We start from the raw sequence: 27,013 nt of genomic DNA, 5'->3' as shown, positions 1-27,013 counted from the left end.
ACAGCAGCAAATGATCCAGGACTTCAGACACTCACATGCCCAGTGGGTTCTGAGCAGATGTTAAGAAGCTAAGCTTATAGACTGTTGTAAAGCATCAATCAAAAAATAAGGTTGACCTGTAATATAAGCTGATGCTGCAAGACTAAATATTAAATATGATGCTAGTTGCACTGCTTTCTGAGCTGCCATGTAGTAATTGTCTGTATTAATACTAATCAGCCTTACATTGTGACATTTCATTCTATGTGTACTGTATATTGTGAGTGGCTCCCTAAGCTCAGTAAGTGACAGCGGCACAGAGCATGTGCAGTGAATCAGCAGAAAAGAAATTGGGGAGCTACAGGGGCATATTTGTGGGCACAGCTCTTCCCTGCTAAAGGGCTATGGTTGGTACAGAAGCCTTAAAACATAATATACAACATTTCTGGCCTACTTCTTTAGTTAAGCTTTAGCTCTCCTTTTAAAAAAAATCATTGGTGGTCAACCAGCTCCCCCACAAGTGAAAAAAACATTGGTGATCAGGGCCCCCACTACAAGTTAAAAAAATCAACATTGGTGGAAGAGCTCCCCCACAAGTTAAAAAAGAATTGGTGTCTGCCCTGCATCCCACTGAACCCCATTGTTACTTATCTTAATGAACCAGGGCCCCCCTACAAAATCCATTGGTGGTCAGGGCCCCACTACAAGTTAAAAAAAACAACATTGGTGGAAGGGCTCCCCCACAAGTTAAAAAAGAATTGGTATCTGCCCTGCATCCCACTGAACCCCATTGTTACTTATCTCAATGAACCAGGGCCCCCCTACAAGTTAAACAAAAAATCATTGGTGGTCAGGGCCCCACTACAAGTTAAAAAAACAACATTGGTGGAAGGTCCCCCCACAAGTTAAAAAAGAACTGGTGTCTGCCTGCATCCCACTGAAGCCCATTGTTACTTATCTTAATGAACCACCAGGATCCAGAAATGAGGTAAAATGGCCACAGCATTTATACACATTTACCTGTGCAGTACACTAGAAAGGTCCTACTGCTGCTGTGTCAAATAAAACTTAAAATACATTATCATATATCCACTAAAACAAAACAGATTGAAGCCAGTGCCAAATTTGCCTCAAGAGGGAAAAAATCGGAAACAGTCCCTGTATCAAGGATTTGGATTTTACATGAATACAATGCTGAATCTCACGTTTATAATGTATAAAGATACAAAACCAAACAGTGAAGCTGGCAAATGCACAGAGTTTGTCAGGTTCAAACTAGAGAAAAAGGACTTTCAGTTGAAGCAGCTTTGGGGATTCTTCACAGTGAGTGCAGTGAGGTTGTGGAATGTATTTGGAGGGGTTGAACTTGATGGACTTTGGTCTTTTTTCAACCCAGTCTAAGTATCTATAAATGCAGAAAAACATCCACATTAAGTTATTACTAGATATTAGATAATATGAGAACATAAAGAAAAAAACACCTGACATTTTGCAAAATATGTAAAAAGGGGGAGGGTGGGATGTTTCTACCTGCTCAGAAGATAAGGAAGTGAACTGCTTCTTTCCCTGACATTACATCCTTCTCTTTCTCCACCCCCAGCCCAGCTGTCCTCTTCCTTAACTCATTCCTTCTCACCTACAACTCCATCTGATTCTGCCCATCTCTAAACATAAACCAGTGTCATTTGGCTGCTGGTCATTCAGATGCATTGTCATGCAGCCCCTGCATTTATAGCTCCAGAGCTTCCCTAGGCCAATCCATCTGGTGGATATCTATGAATTCACCGCAAATTCATGGCAGATATATATATACATACAGTTAGTGATGGGCGAATTTATTCGCCAGGCGCGAATTCGAGGCGAATTTGCGCGTTTTGCCGCCAGCGAATAAATTCGCCAAACGCCCGCGAAAATTTGCGTCAAAAATTCGCCGGCGTCAAAATTTTTTTTTTCGAAAAAACAGATGACGGCGCCAAAAACGTTTCGCGAATTTTTCGCCGTTTCGCGCGAATTTTTCGGCGAAGCGAAACGGCGCAAATTCACCCATCACTACATACAGTAGCTGTCATCCATAAAAATCTGCAAAGATCAGGAGAACTTATGGGAAGATCTAAGGTAAGGAACACACAGGCCTGGCAACCTGTAAAAAATATTGAATACTGAAACTAAGTTTTGTAAACTAAGTTTTTGTAAATAACTATATTTGTTGTACATACACAATCATTTTATATAAACAAAAAAAGGATTTAGTATATTTCAAAACACACTAAGATCAACACCCCTTAAATGTGAATAATCATTACCTAAATAGGCAGTCTCTAAAGTATTGAGTCTTTCCCATTTCCTGATAATTGGTTTATTAGCTTGATAGGTAATACAGAAACCAAGAAACTCTCAAATCCTGATGCAAGCAAATTTCATGGAAGAGGAGGTGGAAATTTTGTGCAAGAGAGGGAGATACAGTAATTGTGCAAACTCAGAACCAAGGGGAATGGAAGCGAAGGTATAGTTTACATGTATACTGACAGTAATAAGTCAATAGAGAAATGTACCTAATATGTAACTATAATGAATACATATTGAGTGAATATTGCTTGCACAGGTCTTTTTGAAATTGAGTCTGCAGTATTTGACGACAGCAGGCAAACTCAACCAGGAACCTTCCCTGCATAGCTAATTCAAAGACACTCTGATTTATTCATCTGATTAAAGTAAATCCTAAAGCACTACTAAATGTGCAATTTTGTGTAAAGCAGTGTATTGAAAAAAAAATAATTTTACAGAAAAAACTTTCAGTTTTTATTCTTGCATTGAGCAATGTATCTGTTCCTTCGTCAGAACATCTGTCTTGCTTTATGGTAAGGATTCTAGATAAAGTAAACAATCAGGAACTGAGCCTCTGCCCCCCAGGACAAAGCAGGATCAATTACCTTTTTTTCTGAAACACTTCAGCTAAACTGGTGCTTGGAGATGGCTGCGGTTGATTTAACAATTAGAGCTGAAGAGATAAATACACCTAACTAAATAGACGGACAAATCAGAAGCACTAAACTTAAAACTATATATATGTTAAAGCTGAAGATTACAAAAATACACAAATAATAGCTCAGCACAGTAAAATCTTTATAAAAGGTAATTGCGTGATTACACTTTTAGGGTCTGGCCACACGGGCAGATTCGGGGAGATTAGTCGCCAGGCGACAAATCTCATCTTCTTCGCAGTGACTAATCTCCCTGATCTGCCTTCCCCTGCCTTCTGCCGGCTAAAATTTAAATCGCCTGGGGGCAGGCACATGGAACGCTTCGTTTTTTGAAGTTGCAAGTAATTGCCTCACTAGGAAACTTCGGGCAACTTTGGAAACTGAATCTGCCCGTGTGGTCAGACCCTTAGTATCTCACTATGATTCATCTAAATCATGCAATCTCAATGGAGAGGTGTCAATAGAAGGGAAGATGGGAAACTAAATTTTGAGCACAATTTTTTGAAATATCAATAGGTCTTGAAGGTTGGGGACTTAAGAGTATAAAGTGAGAAGATCGCCAGCTCCTTCAAGAAGCAAATAAAACCAATATTGAGGTGATGCGTTCAAAAAGGACTCAATTTTGAATTTGCAACACAGTTCTTAATCATTTAGACAATTTTGACACAGGTAGTTGTATCATCTCAAAAAGTCGCCTAACAGAGAGAGGATATGCATGTAATTTAACAAGTAGTCTCAAGCTGCTTTTTTTTCGGTCTTAGTTTAATGGACATAGCAATGGGTTTATTAACTGAAGCAGCAGACACACATTATTTTCTCAGCACTACCTCTGCCTTGCAGAATATGGGATTTTTGAGGCAATAGTTCTCATCCATTGATAGTATAATGCATTTTACTGACTATGCAGTAGGAGGATGTTCTTTCCCAATGGACCACTAAGTTTCCAATTAATTTTGCATAAAAAAACTCCCATTGATATCAATACATTTTGCAAATTGTTCAGTCATTTCATGAGTTTTTCACAAATGGAAACTGACAGATTTGCTCATCATCATCCCTATACATCAGCTAACATGGCAAGATAACCATTTTAGAGACCAATCTAAAACCAGATGGACCAGCTAGGTCTTACCCATATAGCCTTTACATTATAGTATCTGCAAGTTACAGAAATACCACTGGGAATGGGATGGGTTTTGTGATTTGCAATTTTTCTATTGTTTTTAGATGGAATTTTATGTGTTTTGTCATTATTGTATTTGTTTCTGATGTGACTTCTACTTTTGTTCACAAGACAGACAAAAAAATCAATGTCTTTGACAATACTGAGGCTGCAGTTATTCCTGCGCAGTAGACACCATGGCATTGAATCTCTGTGAGAATCCATCAAATGGTACTCTGAAAATGTAAATCTAACGAGAGAGCCAAAGCCCAGTGCAATTTAGAAGATGGGATATAGATAAACAACTTTAATTATTTTTAGGTTGTATACCTAGATACAGTAATAGTTTTAAGAATTAAGGTTTTTTTCTGTTGAATGTCACACTCCAACAGTAAATATGTATCCCAAACCCTATACATGTTCAATATTTGATATTCTGGTTTATTTATGAAGGTTATTTACTGTGACTACAGTATTTGGCAGAAATATTTGTAAATATCTGAAGAGCCATAAATAATATACTTTTTTGACAGAATGTGCGAAACAAATGTATTCCTTCATGTATGTAAATATTTTTAACCCACCCAGTGTTAACACGGGTGTGAGGGATAGGTGAAATATTAGTTGGTTCGTATTTACCAATCTTTTTGATTACAAAAAGACTGGGAAAATGTTTTACCGATTTGTGCAAAATTCGAGAAATGCATTAAATTGCTGCTATTTAGAATTCACCAACAGGCAGGAAGTGAAATATAGGTTAGTTAGTAGCGCAAGAAACTTATTTCCTGGAAAAGAAGAAAGTTCAGGCACAAGAGAATAATTGCCATCTGGAGCATACCTCCCATTCACCCCTGTAATTTTAAACAGGTCTGATAGCAGTTGATGGGTTTTGGCTCAGTAAATTTATTAGTAAAATCCCAGATTAAGGAAAGAAAAGTTTTATATATATATATATATATATATATATATATATATATATATATATATATATATATATATATATATATATATATATATATATATATATATATATATATATATATATATGCAGGTACTTTCTGAACTTATATATATATATATATATATATAGTATAGCGTATATATATATATATATATATATATATAATTTTTTTCCCCTCTACCACAGTCTATATTTTGATCTTTTTCCAGATTTACTCACTGCTGTGCTTTATTTTACTTATTCTGCCTTAAGGAGTAAAATTCACATCCAAAATCCTGACAGGCCACTGATCTTAAGAAGTGAATGATGAGTCCAAGCAGCAGCCAGCATGAAGCAGTTGGAGAGGTGGTTTTTCAGCCTTAGCCTAAAGCACTAATAATCTTTGCTTTTCAGTTGCAAACGGACATCCAGCATTTAATATTTTCTCTTGCATGCATTGTATGTTTGGTGGTTCTGCTTCATCTCAGATCTGCAATTGAATTAGCAATTTAAGATCGGACATATTTTCTGCTAACAGTAAAATATAAAAGGGTTTTTAGTTTAGACAGGGTATAAATCGGGGAGTAAAGAGTTTATAAGAACAGAGAGGGGATGCACACTCAATAAAGAAAAACAATACTTAATAAACAAAGGTGGTATTTAAATTCTCTTTTATATAGTGTATAGTTAACAAATATACACCAGACAAACTGGTATATTATGCACAACAGTATTAGCACAAATATATACATACCACCAAGTTACAAGATCAAGGCAAAAAAGAGACAGTGTAGTCCATTAATTAATGATGCTGGGAATGAAACACTGGTGACAAGAGGGGTCATTCAACAATGCCTGGCAAAAAGCACACACCTAAATCATCATTTACTGAGCACATGTCTGCTTAAAAATCCAGCACCAGGTGCAGAAAACACTACTGGCATACCAAGACAGCCTTATTTATATGACCTGCCTTGTGGCATTCACTTTTCAAAAACACATGTTCATATATTGCAATATACTATATGGCAAAGTCATTGATCAATCAAATCTAGTACTTATCTCAAAATTCCAATTTTACTGCAATTTTCTCTTTTTGTGTAGAGGCAACAATGTGATCCAACAGCACTAGGACTACTGCCTCAGGTGGCAGCAGCTACGGAAACGTCCTTAGAGATAATGGATGGGGTTGTCTCATAATTTATGTAGCAGCAATAACAGAGATGTAAAAAATATGGCCTTCCTCTTCTTTTCCCCCAGCTCTTTTTATGCAATACTTCCTACTCCCCGACACCTACAGACCCATTCCATTAAAGGGTCATTGTTTTATTGTAACTTTTTACTTAGAGCACCTTCCTCTTCAGACTCTCTGCTCTTCAACTTCCAGTTTCTCATTCAACTGATTGCTAGGTAAAGTTGGACACAAAACTAGAATAAAATGTTTCTTAGTTGCTTGCACATATTGTACCATAAGAAACTTTCCATGGTGACTTACCAATGAAATGTAAGAATTACAAATAGTTTTTTCATCTTTTGGTTTTCTGCCATAATAAGTCACATAATCTTTAAAGTATGAGGAGCATAAATCTACTAGAAAACAAAGGACTGGAAAAGACAACCAGTTTTCTATTGCTATTGCTGGCAGGAGGGACTTCCTTATCTGTTAAGCTTCATATACTTTGCAGCATTAAAACCTTACATTCCCTCTGAGCAGTAAGACAGTCAAAAACACCTTCTAAGATCTTACAATATTGAGTGATAGAAAAGCTGCCAAAAGGCTTGTCAGATCTTGTTGTACTATGTTTTAAGCAACAAATCAATAGATTTTAAAAGTAAACTTTGCTGGACATCACTCTCTCCCTTTGGAACAGTAAGAAATTGCTTTACACATCTATTGATTCTAAAGACAGAGGTAGCATTATTATTTTTTTTTTGCTTTTTAAGCATTCAGAACCTCCGTATTCCATTAAATCATGAATGATGGCTAGAGATGTGAAATACATAAAATACATATAATCTGAATAATCATAACAAATCAAAAAACATATTCAATCAAGTACATTTCACATGCCTTGTATTCAATATCTGGTTTGCAAAGCCATACGAAATGCTCCACCTTTTCAAATCAAATATAAGTTTGATTAATTTGCAATCTTTTTATAGACAATACAAAGCTTGGAAAGAACCCTGAAAGTGAAAGCGTTAAAACTGTGAGCTACAGTGACTAATACTCAGCTTCATAAATCTTTAATGTATAACAGATTTGCTATAATTGCACTGCAATGAATATAATACAGCTAACACTTAGTTCTTGATTCCTCTCATGTAGGCAATAGGAAAACCCTGTATATTTCAAATCAAAACATGCTACATACAGGGATTATTATCCGTTACCTGTTATATAGTGACTTTAAGTTTCAAACAAACCTTTTCTTCTGTCTCACTTTTATACTACCACTAAATTGTTTAAAAAGAAGGAATAATATGATGCGAGGTTTAAATTACAGTGAGTTTCTCTCATGCACTCCACCCCCTGTTTGGTTTTGCCACTGACCCGATGTAGCATATGTAGCTCAGGAAAAGACAGTTCAATGTCGATGCCTGTAACTGACTAATAAAGGCAACATAAGTGGGTTTGAAGGCCAAAGAAATGACAATGGATCAAAGCATAAGGCAGTGGTTTAAGTACTGCAGTCATATGAGGAATGTCTGAGCATGTTTATTGTACAGAGAGCTGTCTGTCTGTGTTTAAAGTACTTTGAGTTCACCTAGAGAAAAATAAGTCATTTTGTACCACCACAGATTGCACATGCTAACTTTATAAAAAAGGATATTTTCTTTTATTTCCTCTGCATTTGGCAGCTAAAATGATTAGTGTATAAGCAGCCAGTGGTACTTAATATTTCAACATTATACTCCCTATACTCACATATGTTTAGGTAGTGTTTCAGCTGTTGGGTATTCCTGGAATTCTTCCAGGGGAAAACCCATAACCCCTAAAATTAAAATATAGCCACATTCCCTTCCACATGCACCCACTCTTACATGATCTGACATTGAACATATTAGGTACCCTGATCTCTCTTGATAGTGGAAACATTATCATTTTATACCAAAACCTTAAAATAATTTACAAAGCGATACATCTGACACATATTTAAAAAATGGATGTTCAGGAGACCCATAGTTTAAAGTAGAGAAGAACTAATTGCATGCTACCCACCACTGATGTGCGGGTTAACCCAAAACCCATGGTGATCCACATGGGGACTCGAGGCGCGCACAGTCCTTGATTAAAGAGATATCTTTAAAAGGGGTCATCCATAGCAGTCTAAATTATATGAAACCTCAGTAAATTTGTTTGTGCCTTTAAAATTACAACCTGAATAACCAAGCATAGCAATTTCAAAATGTTGGGCCAGTGACACAAATTACTCCAATAAAGAAGCAAGTCACTTGATTTAAATATATCATTAATCTAACTTTTTTCATTGAAATAAGGGGTACATTTACTAAGCGACGAAAATTCGCCAGCGACGGCTTCGCAGCCATCACAATTCACTCATAAGATAATTTACTAAAATGTGTAATTGCGTCCAGGGTGCTGAACGTTGGTGAATTTTCGCTAGCGTTACTTCAGCAATCAAAGCGAAGATGCGCTGGCGTTCAATTATGCCTTGCACAACTTCATTAGAGGTCTTCGCTCAGGCAAATTTGCTTTTGGTGGGAAATTACAAAGTTAAATGGACGTATATGTTGCAGCAAATACATTACATTACACAAGTCCAGGGAACCCTAAATATAAGGAAAATAGAGTTCTTATATTGCCCTACACATGAGACCACTGTATAGTTTATGTTCCATATGTTAGAAAATGTATGGGGGAACCGAGTTACGAAAAAAAAAATTGAAGGACTTTTGCAGTCTGAATAAAGGAAAAGAAGCCAGCGTTTTACTTTTTCAACTAAAAATATGATGTAAGTAACAGAAGAATGCGGAAGATCTATGCACTCAAATGCACTTCACCTGGTCTGAGCTGGCAAAGGTAAGGTTCAGTAAAATCCGCATCTTAGTGAATTTGCGGAGTAACGTCCATTCGCCAGAGCGAAAATTCGCCTGGCGATAGAGTGCCAATGAGCGCTAGCACCTGTCTCTTTTGCTAGGGAAGTTACGCCGGCACCCATTAGTAAATCGGCAGAGTGCCTGAAATCGGTAACGATGTTGAATCGTTGCCAGCCTTACTCAGTTTGCCTTTTAGTAAATCTGCCCCTAAATGTTTGTAGTGGTCATATGTGACCTATACACTGGAAGATGATTTCAATGCCCAACTGTAGAGACTGAGAAAGAAATATATGCATTATATCAATCCCACATTCAGCGATTAAATATGTTGTCCCACAAAAATCTCGAAAAAAAAACCTAAATTCTTTTTTTTCCATGCAATGTGACAAAGTAATAGAAAGTCTCCTCTAAGGAGTTCTATCTACCATCAGCAGTCTCCAGATAATGGCTGCTCTAGCCACAACTTGTCATTTTATCCTTTGCTGATCTCCCAAGGTAATTGTAATTAACCAGTTCTGCTGCTCATAAAGTATTCATTCTCTTTCAGCTTTGCTGCCCTGGTGCCAAGATGGAGAAGGCATTTTAGACACAGTTAAGACAAAAAACACATCTCAGCCAAATAAATTCAGATCTGCAGTTACAGTCATTGCACCTGTCAGGGGGTGCTGAGAGCTGAAGGTCAAACATCAATGCAAGAAACTTATTAAGTAGACAGTCAAATGTATATTAATTTTAAAGCTACTAACAAATTCAGAGTAGTTAATATAATACAGGCTTATCATATTGGAATGACATGCAGAGTCAATTAAGTGGGGTAAGACATTTTGAGAGGCTTTATACAAAAAATGACTACAGTATGTAATGGTTTAACAACATGTATTTATTCTTTCCTTCAGTACTGTATATAACAGCCAACATTTAGAATGGCTCTATGTAAATTTTATTAGGGCAATATTTTAACTAAACCCTTAAAATGTTGCTTTTTACAATGTTGTTTTGTAAGGAAAATATATCTGAAAGGATAGGCAGAACAGAACTGTTTAACCCTTGTGCCTCCAAAGAAAAAATGAATACATGGATTAAGTTTAACCTTTATCAGATCCCACCTTTGTTACATGAAATTTCAAATCTCCAAAAGCAGATCTAAAAATGAAATTCTTTGACAGCATTATTAGAATTTGTTTTACAAATACAATGGGGAAAAAAATGCCAATTGACTCCAATGCATTTGCCACAATAAAAATTAGTTTTTGACTCCAATGCATTTGGCAACATTTTGTAATTTCACTAATTTTTCAGTGAGGCGAAACAGCCACACTACTGATAGATGAATACGTGCCTCATTAAAAAAATGTATTTTGTAATGCATAGCTAATCTGGACACTAAAGAATTAACAATATTAATTCTGCACTTAGATGTGCTACAAATAGCAATCTTTGGTTTCCGTAAAAATAAAAATTCTACCAACTGCCAATAATGTTAGGTTTCCCTGATTCTTTTAATATAAAGAGACTGCACTGCAGCTACACAATGTGGTTACTGACTGTGCACTCCATATATATATATATATAAATATATATATATATATATATATATATATATATATAAATTTCTAATTACCAATGTGCTTAGATTCAAGGCTCACTTTTTTCCCTTAACTTTGCTTCAGTCAGCCCCCAGAGTCCATTAACTTGAGTGGTTTAATTCAGCTGAGAAGTTTGCAATATCAGCTACATGTTCAGTCCCTCCAACTTGATAAACCTCCTGTAATTTGAGTGAGCAGAAGCCTTAATGACAAGTCATCATATTTCACTTTTTAGCTTCTAAGCTTGAAACCTGGCTTCTGGCAAATATGTAATACATAATATAAAGCCTATGTACAATTCACAATGTCATTTTTGTTTAGGAAATGAAACCAGAGAATGGAACATGTGTATATATATATATATATATATATATATATATATATATATATATATATATATATGTAGTCCCACAGTACCAGCACTCCGATCTTTAAACAGGTTCGTGGTGCACGATCAAATACAGGATATATAGAACAAGAAGGATCAGCACTCACTGTATTGATGTGAAGAAAAGTTTTGCGTTTATTGATTTACAACATAATCCGACGTTTCGGTCCCATCCTTGAGAAAGGTCCCCAGGTGGGACCGAAACGTCGGATTATGTTGTAAATCAATAAACGCAAAACTTTTCTTCACATCAATACAGTGAGTGCTGATCCTTCTTGTTCTATATATATATATATATATATATATATATATATATATATATATATATATATATATATATATATATATATATATATACAATATCAAAACAGGGGGGTTGTGGGAGCACTCTAAAGGCTTTAAAGTATATATATAAGTATAATAAATGCTATTGCATATGTACCCAAAACAGGGGTTATTTTGTTACAAAGTTATGATCATAAAATTGATAAGCCACCATACCACGTCAAGGTAAACCCCGAATGGCGGTCCCTAACTTATTTTATATTTTATGTGCATTTTAGCATTACCTGTAATCAATGTCCGTTGAACGCTGTTCTTTTCACTAAGGGCTAAATCCTCCCCAGCCAGCAATCAGGCTTTTAAAGGAGAGATATTCCCAAAACAAACGCCCAATTTTAAAAGCATAGGATCACCACTAGTTTAAAGGGGGGTATGGGGTGCTACAACCACTGAAGCTATGCCACAGCTCCTGGCTAAATATACAATATCAAAACAGGGGGGTTGTGGGAGCACTCTAAAGGCTTTAAAGTATATATATAAGTATAATAAATGCTATTGCTATTGTTTTGATATTGTATATTTAGCCAGGAGCTGTGGCATAGCTTCAGTGGTTGTAGCACCCCATACCCCCCCTTTAAACTAGTGGTGATCCTATGCTTTTAAAATTGGGCGTTTGTTTTGGGAATATCTCTCCTTTAAAAGCCTGATTGCTGGCTGGGGAGGATTTAGCCCTTAGTGAAAAAACAGCGTTCAACGGACATTGATTACAGGTAATGCTAAAATGCACATAAAATATAAAACAAGTTAGGGACCGCCATTCGGGGTTTACCTTGACGTGGTATGGTGGCTTATCAATTTTATGATCATAACTTTGTAACAAAATAACCCCTGTTTTGGGTACATATGCAATAGCATTTATTATACTTATATATACTTTAAAGCCTTTAGAGTGCTCCCACAACCCCCCTGTTTTGATATTATATATATATATATATATATATATATATATATATATATATATATATATATATATATATATATATATATATATATATAATACACAAAAGCTATGAATATCTTGTAAATTATATCCTTATAAACGGTGAGTTCTGATGTCATCAGTTATAAACTGTTATCCAGAATGCTCAGGACCTGGGGTTTTCCGGATAACGGATCTTTCCGTAATTTGGGTCTTCATGCCTTAAGTCTACTGGAAATTCATGTAAACATTAAATGAACCCAATAGGCTGGTTTTGCTTCCAATAAGGATTAATTATATCTTAGTTGGGATCAAGTACAAGCTACTGTTTTATTATTACAAAGAAAAAGGAAATCATTTTTAAAAATTTGGATTATTTGGATAAAATTGAGTCTATGGGAGACAGCCATTCCGTAATTCGGAGCTTTCTGAATATCGGGTTTCCGGATAAGGGATCCTATACCTGTATTGGTGTCAGAGTACCAGACTTATTAAATATAATGCTATGATTTGGGCTTTTAAATATATGCAGGCTATCATTCATAAGATTAAGGATATTCCTTCATGGCAAAGGACTTCCAAGTAATTATGGGTCACTTATTAAGTGTCTCACCCTCTTCCACCGTTAAGTACAGCACTGCCATTTCATTTCAGAACAACAAGACTTGTGGCAATTCTGTACCCCAGCAAGGCAGTGTACCACATGCAAACAATGGCAGATTTGCACACTGCATTCCTTATTGATTCCTGAAGGGTTAAAGCAAGTACAGTGCATCTCAAGATCCATTTCAAGATCATTTATCTGATAGACTCATCTACATTTACTGCACCACTGCCTAGACATGCCCAGCGCTGATTTTCAGCAATATGAACAAACCTGAAATTGTTATGCAACAGAAAATAATACATTGCGGTTGAAGTTTATTTTAGAATTAAAATTGTTTCCTTAAAATGTGATCATACGATGACACTATTTTTTTTATAGCAACCTAAGACAAAATGTTTGACATAAATCAAAGCTGATAATTTCAGTATAAAGTTTAAATAAAACCAGACAAGCAGAAAGACAAAATAATGTGTTTAACAAATCAATTCTTAGAAACATAATTGTGCTACAAGCCTAAAGGTCAGGATGAATAAAAACTGCAAAGCATTTTAACATGGAATTATACTGAATATCTATTGACATTTTAGAGACATATCACCTTTTGAATAGCTCTGCCCCATCTTTCTTTGACAACATTGCTTGTAAAGATCACATCTTCATTCCTGAAAAATAGGAGATTTCAGCACAATGTCAGATAAGTGCCTGAAACATGTTACAATGCATACGATTTAAATGCAAATATCATATTTTCCTGCTGTAACAAGCGATATAACCTTCTTGTATAATTATGAAATAAAACACTGTGACCTGCCATTAAAATGGACAAAATCATAAGAAATAAAGTCATAAGGCACAAGGAATATATTTAGCCATAGCATTCCTAAATAAATGCTCTCTACCATTTCCTTTCTGACTCTGTCCACCATGGTTCAGGACTAGGATGCAATATTGACAAGTTTAAATATCAATATTTGTATTAGCTTGGCAAAAATAAATACAACTAAGAGTCATTGCCACATAATTTTTTTGAGTGCCTGAGTGCTTGGAGCTCTTATATGACAGTTGCAATTTCTGTCTGGCATCTGGTGTTCATCATGCAATCAGGGCTACTGTGAAAAATATTGACATGCTCAAATGTTGCTGTGAAATAAATGTATTCCTTAAATACGTGTCCGTAGAATGATTGTTAAAATATATTAAAATACAATGTTAAAAGCCAGCTCAGAAAATTTGCTTCAAAAGACTGCAATTAAAAACAAGTACCCTACAGGCACCCTAATAAAAATTGCAATAATTGCAGGGAAGAATGGTAATCAATGGGTGCTAGCACTTTTAAAGATGCTCCTTTTTAACCACCTTTCTTCTCTCCACATAAAAGCTATAGCTAAATTCATCCCCCTGATATTAGTGGTACAAGCTGAGAATTTGAATTAAAACTTAAAGCAAACATAGTGAGATTTTCTGGAGATCAGGTTATAAGTGAACTGGCTGCTGATGTTCCCTAGAAATATTTTAACACTATCCTTGTAGAATGTTACCCACACAAGTCATCATAACCTCTATCACTTAAAAACAGCAAAAACTATTATAGCATACCTCCTAACTAGTGATGGGCGAATTTGCGGTGAATTTGCCCGTTTCGCAGCCAGCGAATAAATTCACGAATTTGCAGCGAAAATTAACTGGAATGCCAGCTGCAAAGTTTTTTAGATGCCGACGTCTAAATTGGCGCCGGCATCGGAACCATTGCCGGCGTTGGAAAAACTTTGCCGATGGTGTCAAAACCGGCGCCAGGGTCAAAATTCCAGCTCGTTTTTGCAGCAAACGGACGAATTTGCACCTGAAGAATAAATTCGCCCATCACTAGTTAGGAGGTATGCTATAATAGTTTTACAATAAACGGACGCCCATTGACTTTAATTGGCGCCGGCATCAACGTTAACGCCGGCGCCCATTTTGACAGCAGCAACAATTTTTTGCCAGTTTTGCGAATTTCACAGCGAATCGAAACAGGACTAATTCTCCCATCGCTACTCCCAACATTTTGGAAATATAAAGAGGGACAAAAAGATTTGTTGCGCGGAGCCCTGGCAAATTTGTTTGACCACACCCATTTTTGTGGCCACACCCCCTAATTACCATGGTCATTTTACAAAATTTGGCATTTGAACAGATTTCTGTGGTTTTTATGTGTTATTATAGTTTTGCTAATAAAGATGAATTGCCCTTTAAGCTGCAAGTCAGTTTCCCCAAGAGACCTGCTTATCTTACATTGTTACAAATGTATTTAAGTATGTATTTTGGGCTCTCTGCCAAAAGCCAATTAAGTTAGAAACTTTGTATCTTTTACTGGCTGTTCAGTGCAGGATATCAAAGAGAAAGTCAGGACATTTTTGAAACAAACCTGGCACTGTGGGTTGATTTGTCAAAATCGGGACTGCCTCGCGAAAAATGGGACAGTTGGGAGTTTTGTTATAGATACAGTGCATAAAATTTATTATAAATTTATTACAAGTAAAGGTTCAGCAAAACTAATTTTTCTCAGCATTGTTCCCAAGAAGCCTTAAGAATCTAGAGAAGTTCTTTGCAAGAGTGGGGGCTGGCATACTGTTACTCATTAGAGTAGCCTGTTAAATCCACCATGGTCTCTGGTGACCAAATGATTGTAAAAAAGGTAGATTAGTTACCATTGGATGCTATTTTAAAAACTACCCCTCTGAGCAAAGCCTTGTATTTTTGTGCGACACAATAAAATACAAATACAATTTAGTTTATGAGTTCCCAGCAGCAGATGAAAATATGTCCCATTTAACACATTTTAAAACAGTAGCACATCTCTTAAATATAGCTGATATTATTATTATTCTCAGTGTAATCAGATATTTAAAATTTCTTGTACCCATTAAAAATTAATGAAGCTAAACTTTTTAAATTAACATCTCGTCTATTTGGGAAACGCTGTAGCATTTTTGGTAAGTGATATTTACACAGATAATTTAAATAATAAATTATACTTTGTGTATACTAACAGGATTTCTACAAAATACGTATTGTCATTGCATTGATAATGGTAGTGAACAAAAGTACTCAGACCCTTTTTCTCCATATTACTGAATATCTAATCCTGTAGTTAAAGCTGTTATGCTTTTATTTCAAAGCACTAAGACAAGCTTAGCTTTTTAGGTTTATTTAATAAAAAGGCCCGCATTTTGCCCGAAGGCAGCAACCCACAGAAATGAATCAGCAGATAGCATTAACTGGTCACCTGTTAACCTGAAAACATCTTATTGGTTGGTATAGGTTTTTGCTCCTGGGTAAACCGTGTGTATTTTATTACATATGGGGTTACATGTGAAATTGTTTTATGTAAAAAGCAAGGGATAATAAACTGAAATATACTGTTTGCATAAATAGTAAAGGGATTCAGTAGTGATTTGTTTGGTATAGTTCTTATTACTAAATTGCACCATGCACATTGCAAATAATCCATTCTACAATTTAAAATGTTATTGTAGAAGCAACAAATATATATTTTTAATTGTAATATTGATGTTTAGGCAGCCACCTCCAAACATTGTGCCAAATCTAGGGTTGCCAACTTGGCATATTTTCAGGAAAAAAAATACCGGCCTTCCTGTATATTTGTGTTTTCCCCCTATTAATAGCATTTGGATCATGCATAATTTTTACCGGCCAGGCTATTAAAAATACAGGTGGCAACCCTAGCTTGATCCTGTGCTTTCATAAAGAGCTAGCACTTCACAATGGAATGGTTTTCAGATAAGCCACGGCTGTCCAACTGGAGGCCCGCGACTCCCCTTTGTGTGACCCCCCACATGAACGTCTGTCTGCTGTGATTCCTTACCTTGTGTAAACTTTAAAAGGTATCAGTACTGTAATTAAGTGGCCCCTGCATTGTTTACACCTATAATTCAGACAGTAGGCTCCTGTACTATTCACACCTGTAATCCTCCCTGCATTGTTCACACCTGTAACACCTATTATTCACACCCCTAAAGCTCTGTACAGTTCATAACTCAGACCCAGACTAAAAGTGCCCACATTGTTCACCTGTTCATACTTCATACAAACTGCTGGAGGGGCACATATGAGTGATAAGTGATATCCCTGCAGTTGAGTGCCAACCATTTGTTTTTTTGGTGTGTTGCCACCATTAATGTGGACATAGTCTTAAAAGCTCTTGTGATAACATGGGTGTGGTTTAAAAGGGGGAGTGATCTCCTACTTTCGGGTGCTATTCTCCTATCTGCATGGGACATATTCTTCCCATTGTTGTGCTGATGGGATGCTGGGTGGAAAGGGAGAGGGTGATATTGCATACAGTAACTTGCAGTGAAGCAGTAAAGAAGAAGAAGACTGAAGAGCACAAGTCACAGGACTGAAGGCACTTGGGAAACTAACTAATGTCTAGCCCCATGTCAAATTTCCAAATTAAATATGAAAAAATCTACTTGTACAAAATGTATCTTAATGCAGTATTCTGCTGGGGGAGCACTATTAACTGATGCATTTTGTAAAACCTTTTTTCTGACTAAAGAGGTTAGAGATAAACCCTACGTATCCTAGATGTAATTGCATTCACTCTTACCCCCAATGTTTCAGTCTATATTTTTCAAGCTAATAATAAATGTCCACAAATGCTTTTCTAGAAACATTTTCCAGTTCATTTGATCAGACATTATCCATGGCTCTCAACAAATCTGCGACCAAATTAGATGTCAGTCTGTGTTTGCATCTAATGTAATTTATGTTTCACAAGATAAATGCAAGCAGTGTGTTGTTCTCAGCACAGTCTTCCTTAGCAAGGCAAATTCTTGAATCCAAAACAGACAGCAAACACAATTTCCTTCTATTTTTAATCAGAACCCAGAGGAATCTTTACAGCGACAGCCTGCCACACACTATAGTTTATCAACTTCACACAGTGCTCTGCACAAAAATATATTTATATTTGGCAAAACAAGCTTAAACATCGCTATGGATATATATATATATATACAGTATAATCTTGGCTCAGGTTTCGTCAACATACTTCTGAGAGTTTTTACCCAAATCAAAAGTTGCAGATCTGGCCTCTCGAGCACTGATACCAATATCCATCTGTCAAGGTGGCAAAAAGCCTAAAATTACATCAAGAGACAGGGAAATATATATGTGTTTCCTAATTTTGGTATCTGCTAAATATGTCAAAATAGTGTGACTTAGTGATGGGCGAATTTATTCGCCAGGCGCGAATTCGCGGCAAATTTGCGCGATTCGCTGCCAGCGAATAAATTCGCGAAAATTTGCGGAAAAATTCGCCGGCGTCAAAAAACGGGCGCCGGCGTCAAAAACGAGATGCCGGCGCCGTTTCACGAATTTTTTTGCCGTTTCGCGAATTTCACGCAAAATTCACGAATTTTTGGGCGAAGTGAAACGCCGCAAATTCGCCCATCACTAGTGTGAATTCTTGTATTCAAATTATTGGATTACTGTTAATCATCTTGACATGTCTGATGTCAATTTATTCTAATTCATGGCAATAAAGCAGCACTGGAACTTCTCCAAAGGAAAAAAACGGTGAAACATGTAGAAAGCGAATTTTGTTTTCATCAGCTTCATTTTGTACAAAAAATGCCCTATGTACAGCCGACATTCTTGTACTATTCTTGTACAATAGCTCTTATGTGAGATTTATAATATACCTTAATATACCTTGACCTTATAATATATAACAGCCTAGATGTTCAACATTTTTATACCAACAATAATTTGGTCTTCAAGGTTGAGCACAGGAGCTTACTTATTGGATTCTGTTAGGCCGTTTAAAATTACTAAATTCCAAAACAATCTGCACTGGTTTTGGAGTTGTAAGTCGCATGGATCATCTGCAATAACTGTGCCTTTTTAGTACTGTACCTGTCCCACGCGAAACTGTAATTCTGGCATATACTGTTAGTTACTTCATACATGACACAGTATAGTAATTAAAGAATGTGAACTGCGTTATGTGCCTTTGTCCACAAATTTACTTGAGTGTGTGGTTTCTGAGCTGCCATGTAATGGGAATTTGTATTTGTTACTGATACGCCTGAGCATGTGCTGTTAATCAACATGAAGAAGATGCAGAGTTACTAGAGGCATCTTCAGAGGCACAGTACTTCAATACTTAAGGGCTGTGGTTGCTTTTTGCTGGCATAGAATCCAAAAATTTAACATGTGCCATTTATACCCTGCTTCTTTGTTAAAGGGATACTGTCATGGGAAAAAAAATTGTTTTCAAAACGCATCAGTTAATAGTGCTGCTCCAGCAGAATTCTGCGCTGAAATCAATTTCTCAAAAGAGCAAACAGATTTTTTTATATTTAATTTTGAAATCTGACATAGGGCTAGACATTTTGTCAATTTCCCAGCTGCCCCTGGTCATGTGACTTGTGCCTGCACTTTAGGAGAGAAATGCTTTCTGGCAGGCTGCTGTTTTTCCTTCTCAATGTAAATGAGTGTGTCTCAGTGGGACATGGGTTTTTACTATTGAGTGCTGTTCTTAGATCTACCAGGCAGCTGTTATCTTGTATTAGGGAGCTGTTATCTGGTTACCTTCCCATTGTTCTTTTGTTTGGCTGCTGGGGGAGGGGAAGGGAGGGGGGTGATATCACTCCAACTTGCAGTACAGCAGTAAAGAGTGATTGAAGTTTATCAGAGCACAAGTCACATGACTTGGGGCAGCTGGGAAATTGACAATATGTCTAGCCCCCATGTCAGATTTCAAAATTGAAAATAAAAAAATCAGTTTGCTCTTTTGAGAAATGGATTACAGTGCAGAATTCTGCTGGAGCAGCACTATTAACTGATTCATTTTGAAAAAATATTTTTTCCCATGACAGTATCCCTTTAAGTTTTAGTTTACCTTAAAATTTCAGGTTAGTTGACAGCATCATAAGCTAAATATTGGTATGTCGATTGTTTGCTTGAAAATGTGTGCCTTTGGATTTGCATCATGCCCCTATTTAATACATTCAATTTATCTCACACTTTATTCCATCTAAGGCTCTTTACATTAATCCAAGTTTGCACAATTTATGACACTAGCTTGCACAACAAAATGAGTTTAACAACAAGCATTATATATGCAAACACATAATCAGAGGGGATATGGTAAATTGTGGATAAACATAAACTAGAAAAATCTCAAAATGAGGATTAGTTTACGTTTTTTTGTCTTAAAGACAATCCAGGAATAGTTTGCCTTTCTCATTTAACAATCTAAAGTTTACAATAAAATGGTTAAATGTTTTTAAGATGTAAATATAAGATCATCTCACTTGAATATCAGTAAAGCAACACCTTCCATTGTTATAGGAAGAAGATCATATGGGGCAAGAAGTTGCACTGGATGCACCTTCCTTTATGTGTGGTCTGATCACAAGTCCAATTTATTGATTCAGTGCACTATGGACAGCCATAAAGAAACAATGGGAATGTACACTGTGCAGCTAGGATTATTAATCCCACTTAGTAAAAACAAGCATTTTAGTGAGTTGAATGGCAATATATTATTAAAGCACAGCTGAGAGGCTTACTTTAGTTACTGCAATTCAATTAATTTAAGATATAAACACATCTTACAAATGCCAATCGAAGGCAAGTCAAACAGTACTGTAGCATTAACTAATGTACTTGGAGTGATGGGTAAATAAATTATTCTACATTGCAACAAGGCAATCAGGTTTCTACCAGGATAATTAAGACTGAACCCTATCACTATCTAATTAATTCTTAAATGTATCTACTAAATCAGAGTATTGCAATCTTAGGCAAAGCATTTAACATAAACCACTTGTACAGAACACAATAGAAAAGATATCACAACTATCCAGTCAAGTGCCATAATCAGGTCCAGACTGAAAGTTAAAATAGGCATTTGAGATACACAGAGTCCCAAACAGCCCCTGGCAGGCTCAGTAAATAGGGAATGTCTATGGTAGCACATCTGGCATTTGCAAAAATATATAGATTTACTTCCAGTTTAGGCCTGGTCTGCAAATCATACAGTATGTGCTAGTATATAGGCAGAAACGACTAATCTGTGTTGAATGACACAGCTAGGTTTCCTTCTGGATTTTGCAAAGTGAGTATAGCCTTGGGTATTTTTTGTACTTTTAAATTTTTTGTTGGTATCATTTAATATGGCCAAACATGCTAGAATCTCCCAATTTCAAAATGTTGCAAATCAGATCACTTCCTAATTTAACCCCCTAGGTGGTGAGGCAGATTGGACAGATAATTTTTAAGATTTGGGCACAGGGGCTGAAGGCTCTGTTGCGTTCAGCATGCATTTTTTGCAGGCTGAAAGAAGCAGATCCACTCCATGTTTCCGCCTGTATAAACACACACAAGCAGAGGTCGGCCTGAAGATGCTTCCTTTCCCATATTTTTGCTGCTCTCCACCTCTGCACCAATCATGTGAGGGCATGCAGGAGGATATAATTTAAATTAATGTAGCAGGGGCACACTGCTTCTCCACTTGCAAAAATACGCAAGCAAGGAGCAGCAGAGCCTTAAAGCCTGTGTGCCCATAGCATAAGGCTCCAGGGGCAATGAGCGAATTTTTTGCCAGGCATGAATTTGTGGCAAAATACTGTACTTTGCCATTTGGAATTTTTTTTTTTTTACGAAACTGCGGCAAAAATAAGTTTATAAGCGAAACAATTTCAGCAGGTTTAGAGTTTATTAAAATAGCTATATATTTACAGGAGAGTTTATAAAGGTAAGTTTATAAAGGGTATGGGAAGTCTTAGTCAGGGCCACTGTTAGAAATTTTCAGGGCACAAAGGTAACCTCCCCCACACACACAAGTTATAAAAAGCAATTGGGGACCAAAGCCCCCTATAAGAAAAACAAAAATATTGGTGCCAGGGCCTCTCATAAAAGTTTAAAAAAAAATTGGGGTCCCAAAGAATATTTAAAAAAAAAAATTGGTGGCCTATAGAGTTTTAAAATAATACATTGGGCCAGGGGATTAAACACATTAAAAAAAACACACATTGGTGTTCAGAGGAATTGAAATCGTGGCTTCAGAACTTCAACTTTGTCTCCTTTCATGACTTGGGGTCTTTTCGTCGCTTCAGGACTTCAATTTCGGCTATTTCAGTGACTTCCGGTCTTTTCACCGCTTCGGGCTTTTTCTGCACTTCCGCATTTCTGCTGTTCGGGACTTCGGAAGGAGGCGGCACGACTTCGGCATTGTCAAGGTGTGCCCGGGCCTGAAGGCGTCCTGATGGCAGCGCTGGTCTCTGTTATGAGAAAGGCTGTTGGGACTATTTACATAGTTACAGTACATAGTTAGATCTGGTTGAAAAAAAGACCAAAGTGTATCAAGTTCAACCCCTCCAAATGAAAGCCAGCATCCACGCACACACTGACACTGACTCCTCCATACACTCACATAAATTATATATACCGGTATCTATACTAACTATAGATTTTAGTATCACAATAGCTATTATGCTTGCCCAAGAAATTATCCAAGCCCCTTTTAAAAGCATTAACAGAATCAGCCATCACAACAGCATCTGGCAGTGAATTCCACAACCTCACTGTCCTCCCAACATTTTGGAAATAAAAATAGAGACAAAAAAGTTGCAGCGCTACACAGCGTGGTGAAAATCGTTTGACCACTCCCATTTTTTGGCCACACCCCCTAATTACCATGTTCATTTTACAAAATTTGCAAGGTTATGAAAGTTTGAACACATTTCTGTGTTTTTTTTCAGTTATTACAGATTTGCTAATGAACATTTATCATTTATGAACATTTATTAACATTGGACCTCATTTTCCAGATTGCTGCCCAGTTTTCCAATTTAGTCAAATCACTCTGAAAAGTGGCAGCATCCTGCATGGAACCTGTAGTTCTGCACAATTTAGTATCATCTGCAAATATAGAAACAGTACTTTCAATGCCCACCTCCAGGTCAATAAAAAACAAGTTGAAAAGCAAAGGACCAAGTACAGAGCCCTGCGGTACTCCACTAACAACACTGGTCCAATTAGAAAATGTTCAAATTACCACCACTCTAAAAAGGGAAAGGAAACTAAATTAGTCTGGCAAGATCTATTTCACATAAAACCATGCTGGCACAAACTCATAGTATTATGATTTGCAATGAAGTCCAGTATCTTATCCCTTAATAGCCCTTCAAAAAGCTTTCCTACCACTGATGTCAGACTAACTGGCCTACAGTTTTGAGGCTGAGAACGGGATCCCTTTTTGAATAGTTGCACCATTTTAGCAATTTGCCCGTCTCTCGGCACTGTGCCAGACCTCATTGATTCTATAGAGACAAGGCTCTTAAGGAGTAATATAATAATTATGCATAAATATAGCAGGGCACCATACAATAAAGTCTGATGCTTCATTTAACAGTACAGTAACTAGATTACACAATATGATCCTGAAAGAGATGCCTCCACCCAAACTCAAGGACACCACATTTGTATAAAGAATATGTTGATTCTGGAAATTCTACATCACAGGTAGTTGATACAAAGACTTTTCTGGCTGATTCTCTGCTGTGCAACTGCTTTACATCACTACTGTGAGAGACCCCCCAATATGCTCAGTGCTCGCCACTTACAGTATTTAGCAGTGCTTAACTATTATTCACCAGTGAACTTGATTCTTTTATGCATTCCAGAACTTTACTTATTATTATGGTATGTCTCACTGGCAAAATTTTATTAACATTCTTGGTAAAACCTAGTACAAAATGGTAACACACACAAAGCAGACATTGCGTTCTTAAAACTCCAGCAAACTGCTAAGACCAGCATATTAAACATGTTAAAAGTAATGCAATGTAAGTCACTAGGCTTAACAATTGAGGTCTAGGAAATCTCTTTGTAAGCTTTGAAAATATTAAAGTCCATATACTGTAAGTAATTATGTTATCATGCTGTAAAAAATAATAACCTACCACTGCTGCTAACCATAAAGGCATATATAGCTGAAATGCAGGGATGCAGGTTATATTTCTAGGTAACTAGTACAGGGACTGAAAAGAACGCTCATTAATTATTTCTACTGGGACCAGCAAAAAAAAGAGAGTTCATCAATCAGTTTCAAGGTGGTTAAAATCCACAGCTATTTAAGACCTGCTCAGATTGCACATGCCTTCAGTTAAGTTATTCTTTGTCAGAGAAATAAAACAGTAATCCTAGTGTATTTTCTGCATCGTAAACATTGTCTTGTTTTTTGGCTTCTGATATGAATAAATCATTTGCTGAGCATTTTGCGAGTCTCTTCACAGGACTTTTTAAAAGGGTCATAGAACCTTTATTCTGGTTCACAGAACTGTTTGCTCGCCTCATAAAACCTTTTAACTGGTTCATGGGATGTATTTTTGCTGTAGGTGATGACATTCAAATTAAAGCAACAGGAATAATATAAATATAAATAAAAATGAAATATACCAATTATCAAATAGGGTTAACAGACCATTTGGTGATTGGTGCAAAGATAAAAATGCAAAATTCTGAGGTTCACTAATGGACAGCTAAATACATTTTTTAAAATATACTTATGCATTTTGTTGCCTTTTTGGCTTAAAGCTATCTCTCCATCCCAACATGTTTTCAAAACACAAACATTCCTGAGGATTACCCACACCATTTATTGATTTAGAGCTGTCCTTGATAGGAAATCCAGAAAACATGTGTAAAGAAATGATGGGGTCTGTGTACTTCCCCTCTAACTGAGAAATTAGATTAAAGGCAGTTGATAGGTAACAGCTGGGGATGTACAGTATATAAAATCTTGGCACTGTGTATGGTCTCTGTGCCTAGAGATATAACTAACCTGTAGCAACAGCACTTTGACCTCCAGGAGAATAGATTCATGTAAGCAGCCCTAGAGCCCAGCATTCAACCTAAGGACTGCTTCATACACATCTCCTTTCGTTTCCCCCTTGCTGCTGGCTTTTTATTCCATGAGGCAAGACAAAGAGAGAGTCAGTTCTTATCTGGTTGCCGGCTGTTAAGTTTAAAGATGATGTAAATTCAAAAACACAGTTTTAAGGCCCCCGTACATGGTCCGGTAAAAGCTGCCGGCAGGCCAAGTCGGCAGCTTATTGGCCCGTGTGTAGGGCCATCCAACGGGCCAGATCTCGATCAGGCAGGTTAAAAAAATCCTGTCGGATTGCGGCCGCATCTGTTCATTTATGTCGTCCCACGATCCGACCGCCCACATCGGATGCATTATGATCCAATCGTTTGGCCCTAGGGCCGATGATCGGATGAGCCCGATATCACCCACCTCAATGTGAGCATATCGGGGAGAGATACGCTCGTTTGGCAACATCGCTAAACGAGCGGATCTCTACATCTATGGCCACCTTTACTCAATGAAATACAATGTCTATCCAGTATACATTCATTAAAAATTATTTGGTTAAAATTATTTGTAAATTTAAATGCAACAATATATATTACTTAATTCAATTTAATCATTAACTTTAAAACCGCTGGTAATGCGGGAAGCCTAATTTATCAGAATTTGATATTGAGAGAGAAAAAAAGCACACAAACACAAAATAACTTGCAACTAGTGAAGTATTTCTCTGTGTTTTGCAGAGAAAAAAAACGTAGTAAAGAATATGTTGTGCTGTTTAAAAATGTCACATGAGTTGAAAAATTATTGCACAAAGAAACGCCCATTGACATCAATGTGTTTGCCGGATTTTTTTGCCATTTTGTGAATTTTTGGCTCATCACTACTTGCAATAAAACATTGCTGTTTTCCTACAGAATTCCAGCATTATTGTTAATACAAATGGGTGTTCCTCTTGATGCAATTGTGAAGTGCCATAAAAATGGACACAACGTTGCCTGCTGCATTTTGTTACAGAGAGGGCAAAGTTGTGACATATATATCTGAAGTTTGGCAAAATTTCCAGAAAGCTCCAAATTACCATATATTCTATTCTATTCAAATAATCCAAATTTTTAAAAATTATTTCCTTTTTCTCTGTAATAATAAAACAGTACCTTGTACTAAGAATCCTAATGGAAGCAAAACCCAGCCTGTTGGGTTTATTTAATATTTACATGATTTTCTAGCTGACTTAAAGATTTGAAAATCCAAATTACAGAAAAATTCAAATCTAGGAAGCCCCAGGTTCCAAGCATTCTAGATAACAGGTCCCATTCTGTGGGAGGGAGCCCTAAGATATGCAGAAGTGCAATTTGGGACAGAAAGGGGCAGGACATGTAAGCAAGTGGTGGGGTTTGGTGTATCATAAGCAGGGTTTGGCATAAGGGGGCCCTGTTAATCCTGATGCCAGTCCTGCTAGCATTTGCTTTTAAATGTAGAATTTGAATCTGAAGAGAGTTAATGTGAGTCAATCACTTATTTTTTTTATAGACAGCATTCAAAGCATAAATCAGATCCAATAGCCTGAACAATCCTTACCACATTCATATGATGTGATTAATGGATATTTTATAGTTGGAATTAATGTGACCTCACTGGAGCTCATATACAGCTCACGTACTTCTGCTGGTATACTGTATTGCTTTTTTCAGCAGTATTGAACAGCAAAGATAAGTTTACAGTAAAACGGCCATGATGCAGGGCTTGCTACTCAAAAGTATGTTTAATTTGAACAACATACTGTATATCGAACCACTGAGGTTCTTTGTCAATTGTGACTTGACACTTGACAAAAAGCATCACTGGCTGGAAACATGTTTAGCTCGGTGTCCCGTTTTTGTAAATGTTTTGTTTTGCTGTTCAAGACAGTTGATAATACTGGCATGGGATATGTTATCCAGAATGCTCAGGACTTGGGGTTTTCCTGATAATGGATCCTTACATAATTTGGATTCTTCATACCTTAAGTCTACCAGAAAATCATGTAAACATTAAATAAATCCTATAAACTGTTTTTTCTTCCAGTAAGGATTAATTATATCTTAGTTTGAATTAAGTACAAAGTACCGCTTTATTATTACAGAGAAAAAGTAAATCATTTTAAGAAAAATTGTATTA

General features: G+C 36.6%; 1 protein-coding gene across 1 annotated transcript in view; it reads right to left on the bottom strand.

Annotated features, from left to right (window-relative positions):
• Positions 1–13,261: 13,261 nt before the first annotated feature.
• Positions 13,262–27,013, bottom strand: part of LOC121402033 (protein unc-13 homolog B-like) — a 44,562-nt gene continuing 30,810 nt past the window's right edge. The window contains exon 7 of the mRNA XM_041587759.1: positions 13,262–13,628. Within this exon, the coding sequence (XP_041443693.1) occupies positions 13,550–13,628 (79 nt within the window). The 3' untranslated portion in view covers positions 13,262–13,549. The remainder of the gene's footprint in view (positions 13,629–27,013) is intronic.

The sequence above is a fragment of the Xenopus laevis genome, chromosome 3S (genome assembly GCF_017654675.1).
Source record: "Xenopus laevis strain J_2021 chromosome 3S, Xenopus_laevis_v10.1, whole genome shotgun sequence".
Taxonomy (NCBI): Eukaryota; Metazoa; Chordata; class Amphibia; order Anura; family Pipidae; genus Xenopus; species Xenopus laevis.
This window is presented reverse-complemented; position numbering and strand designations above follow the sequence as displayed.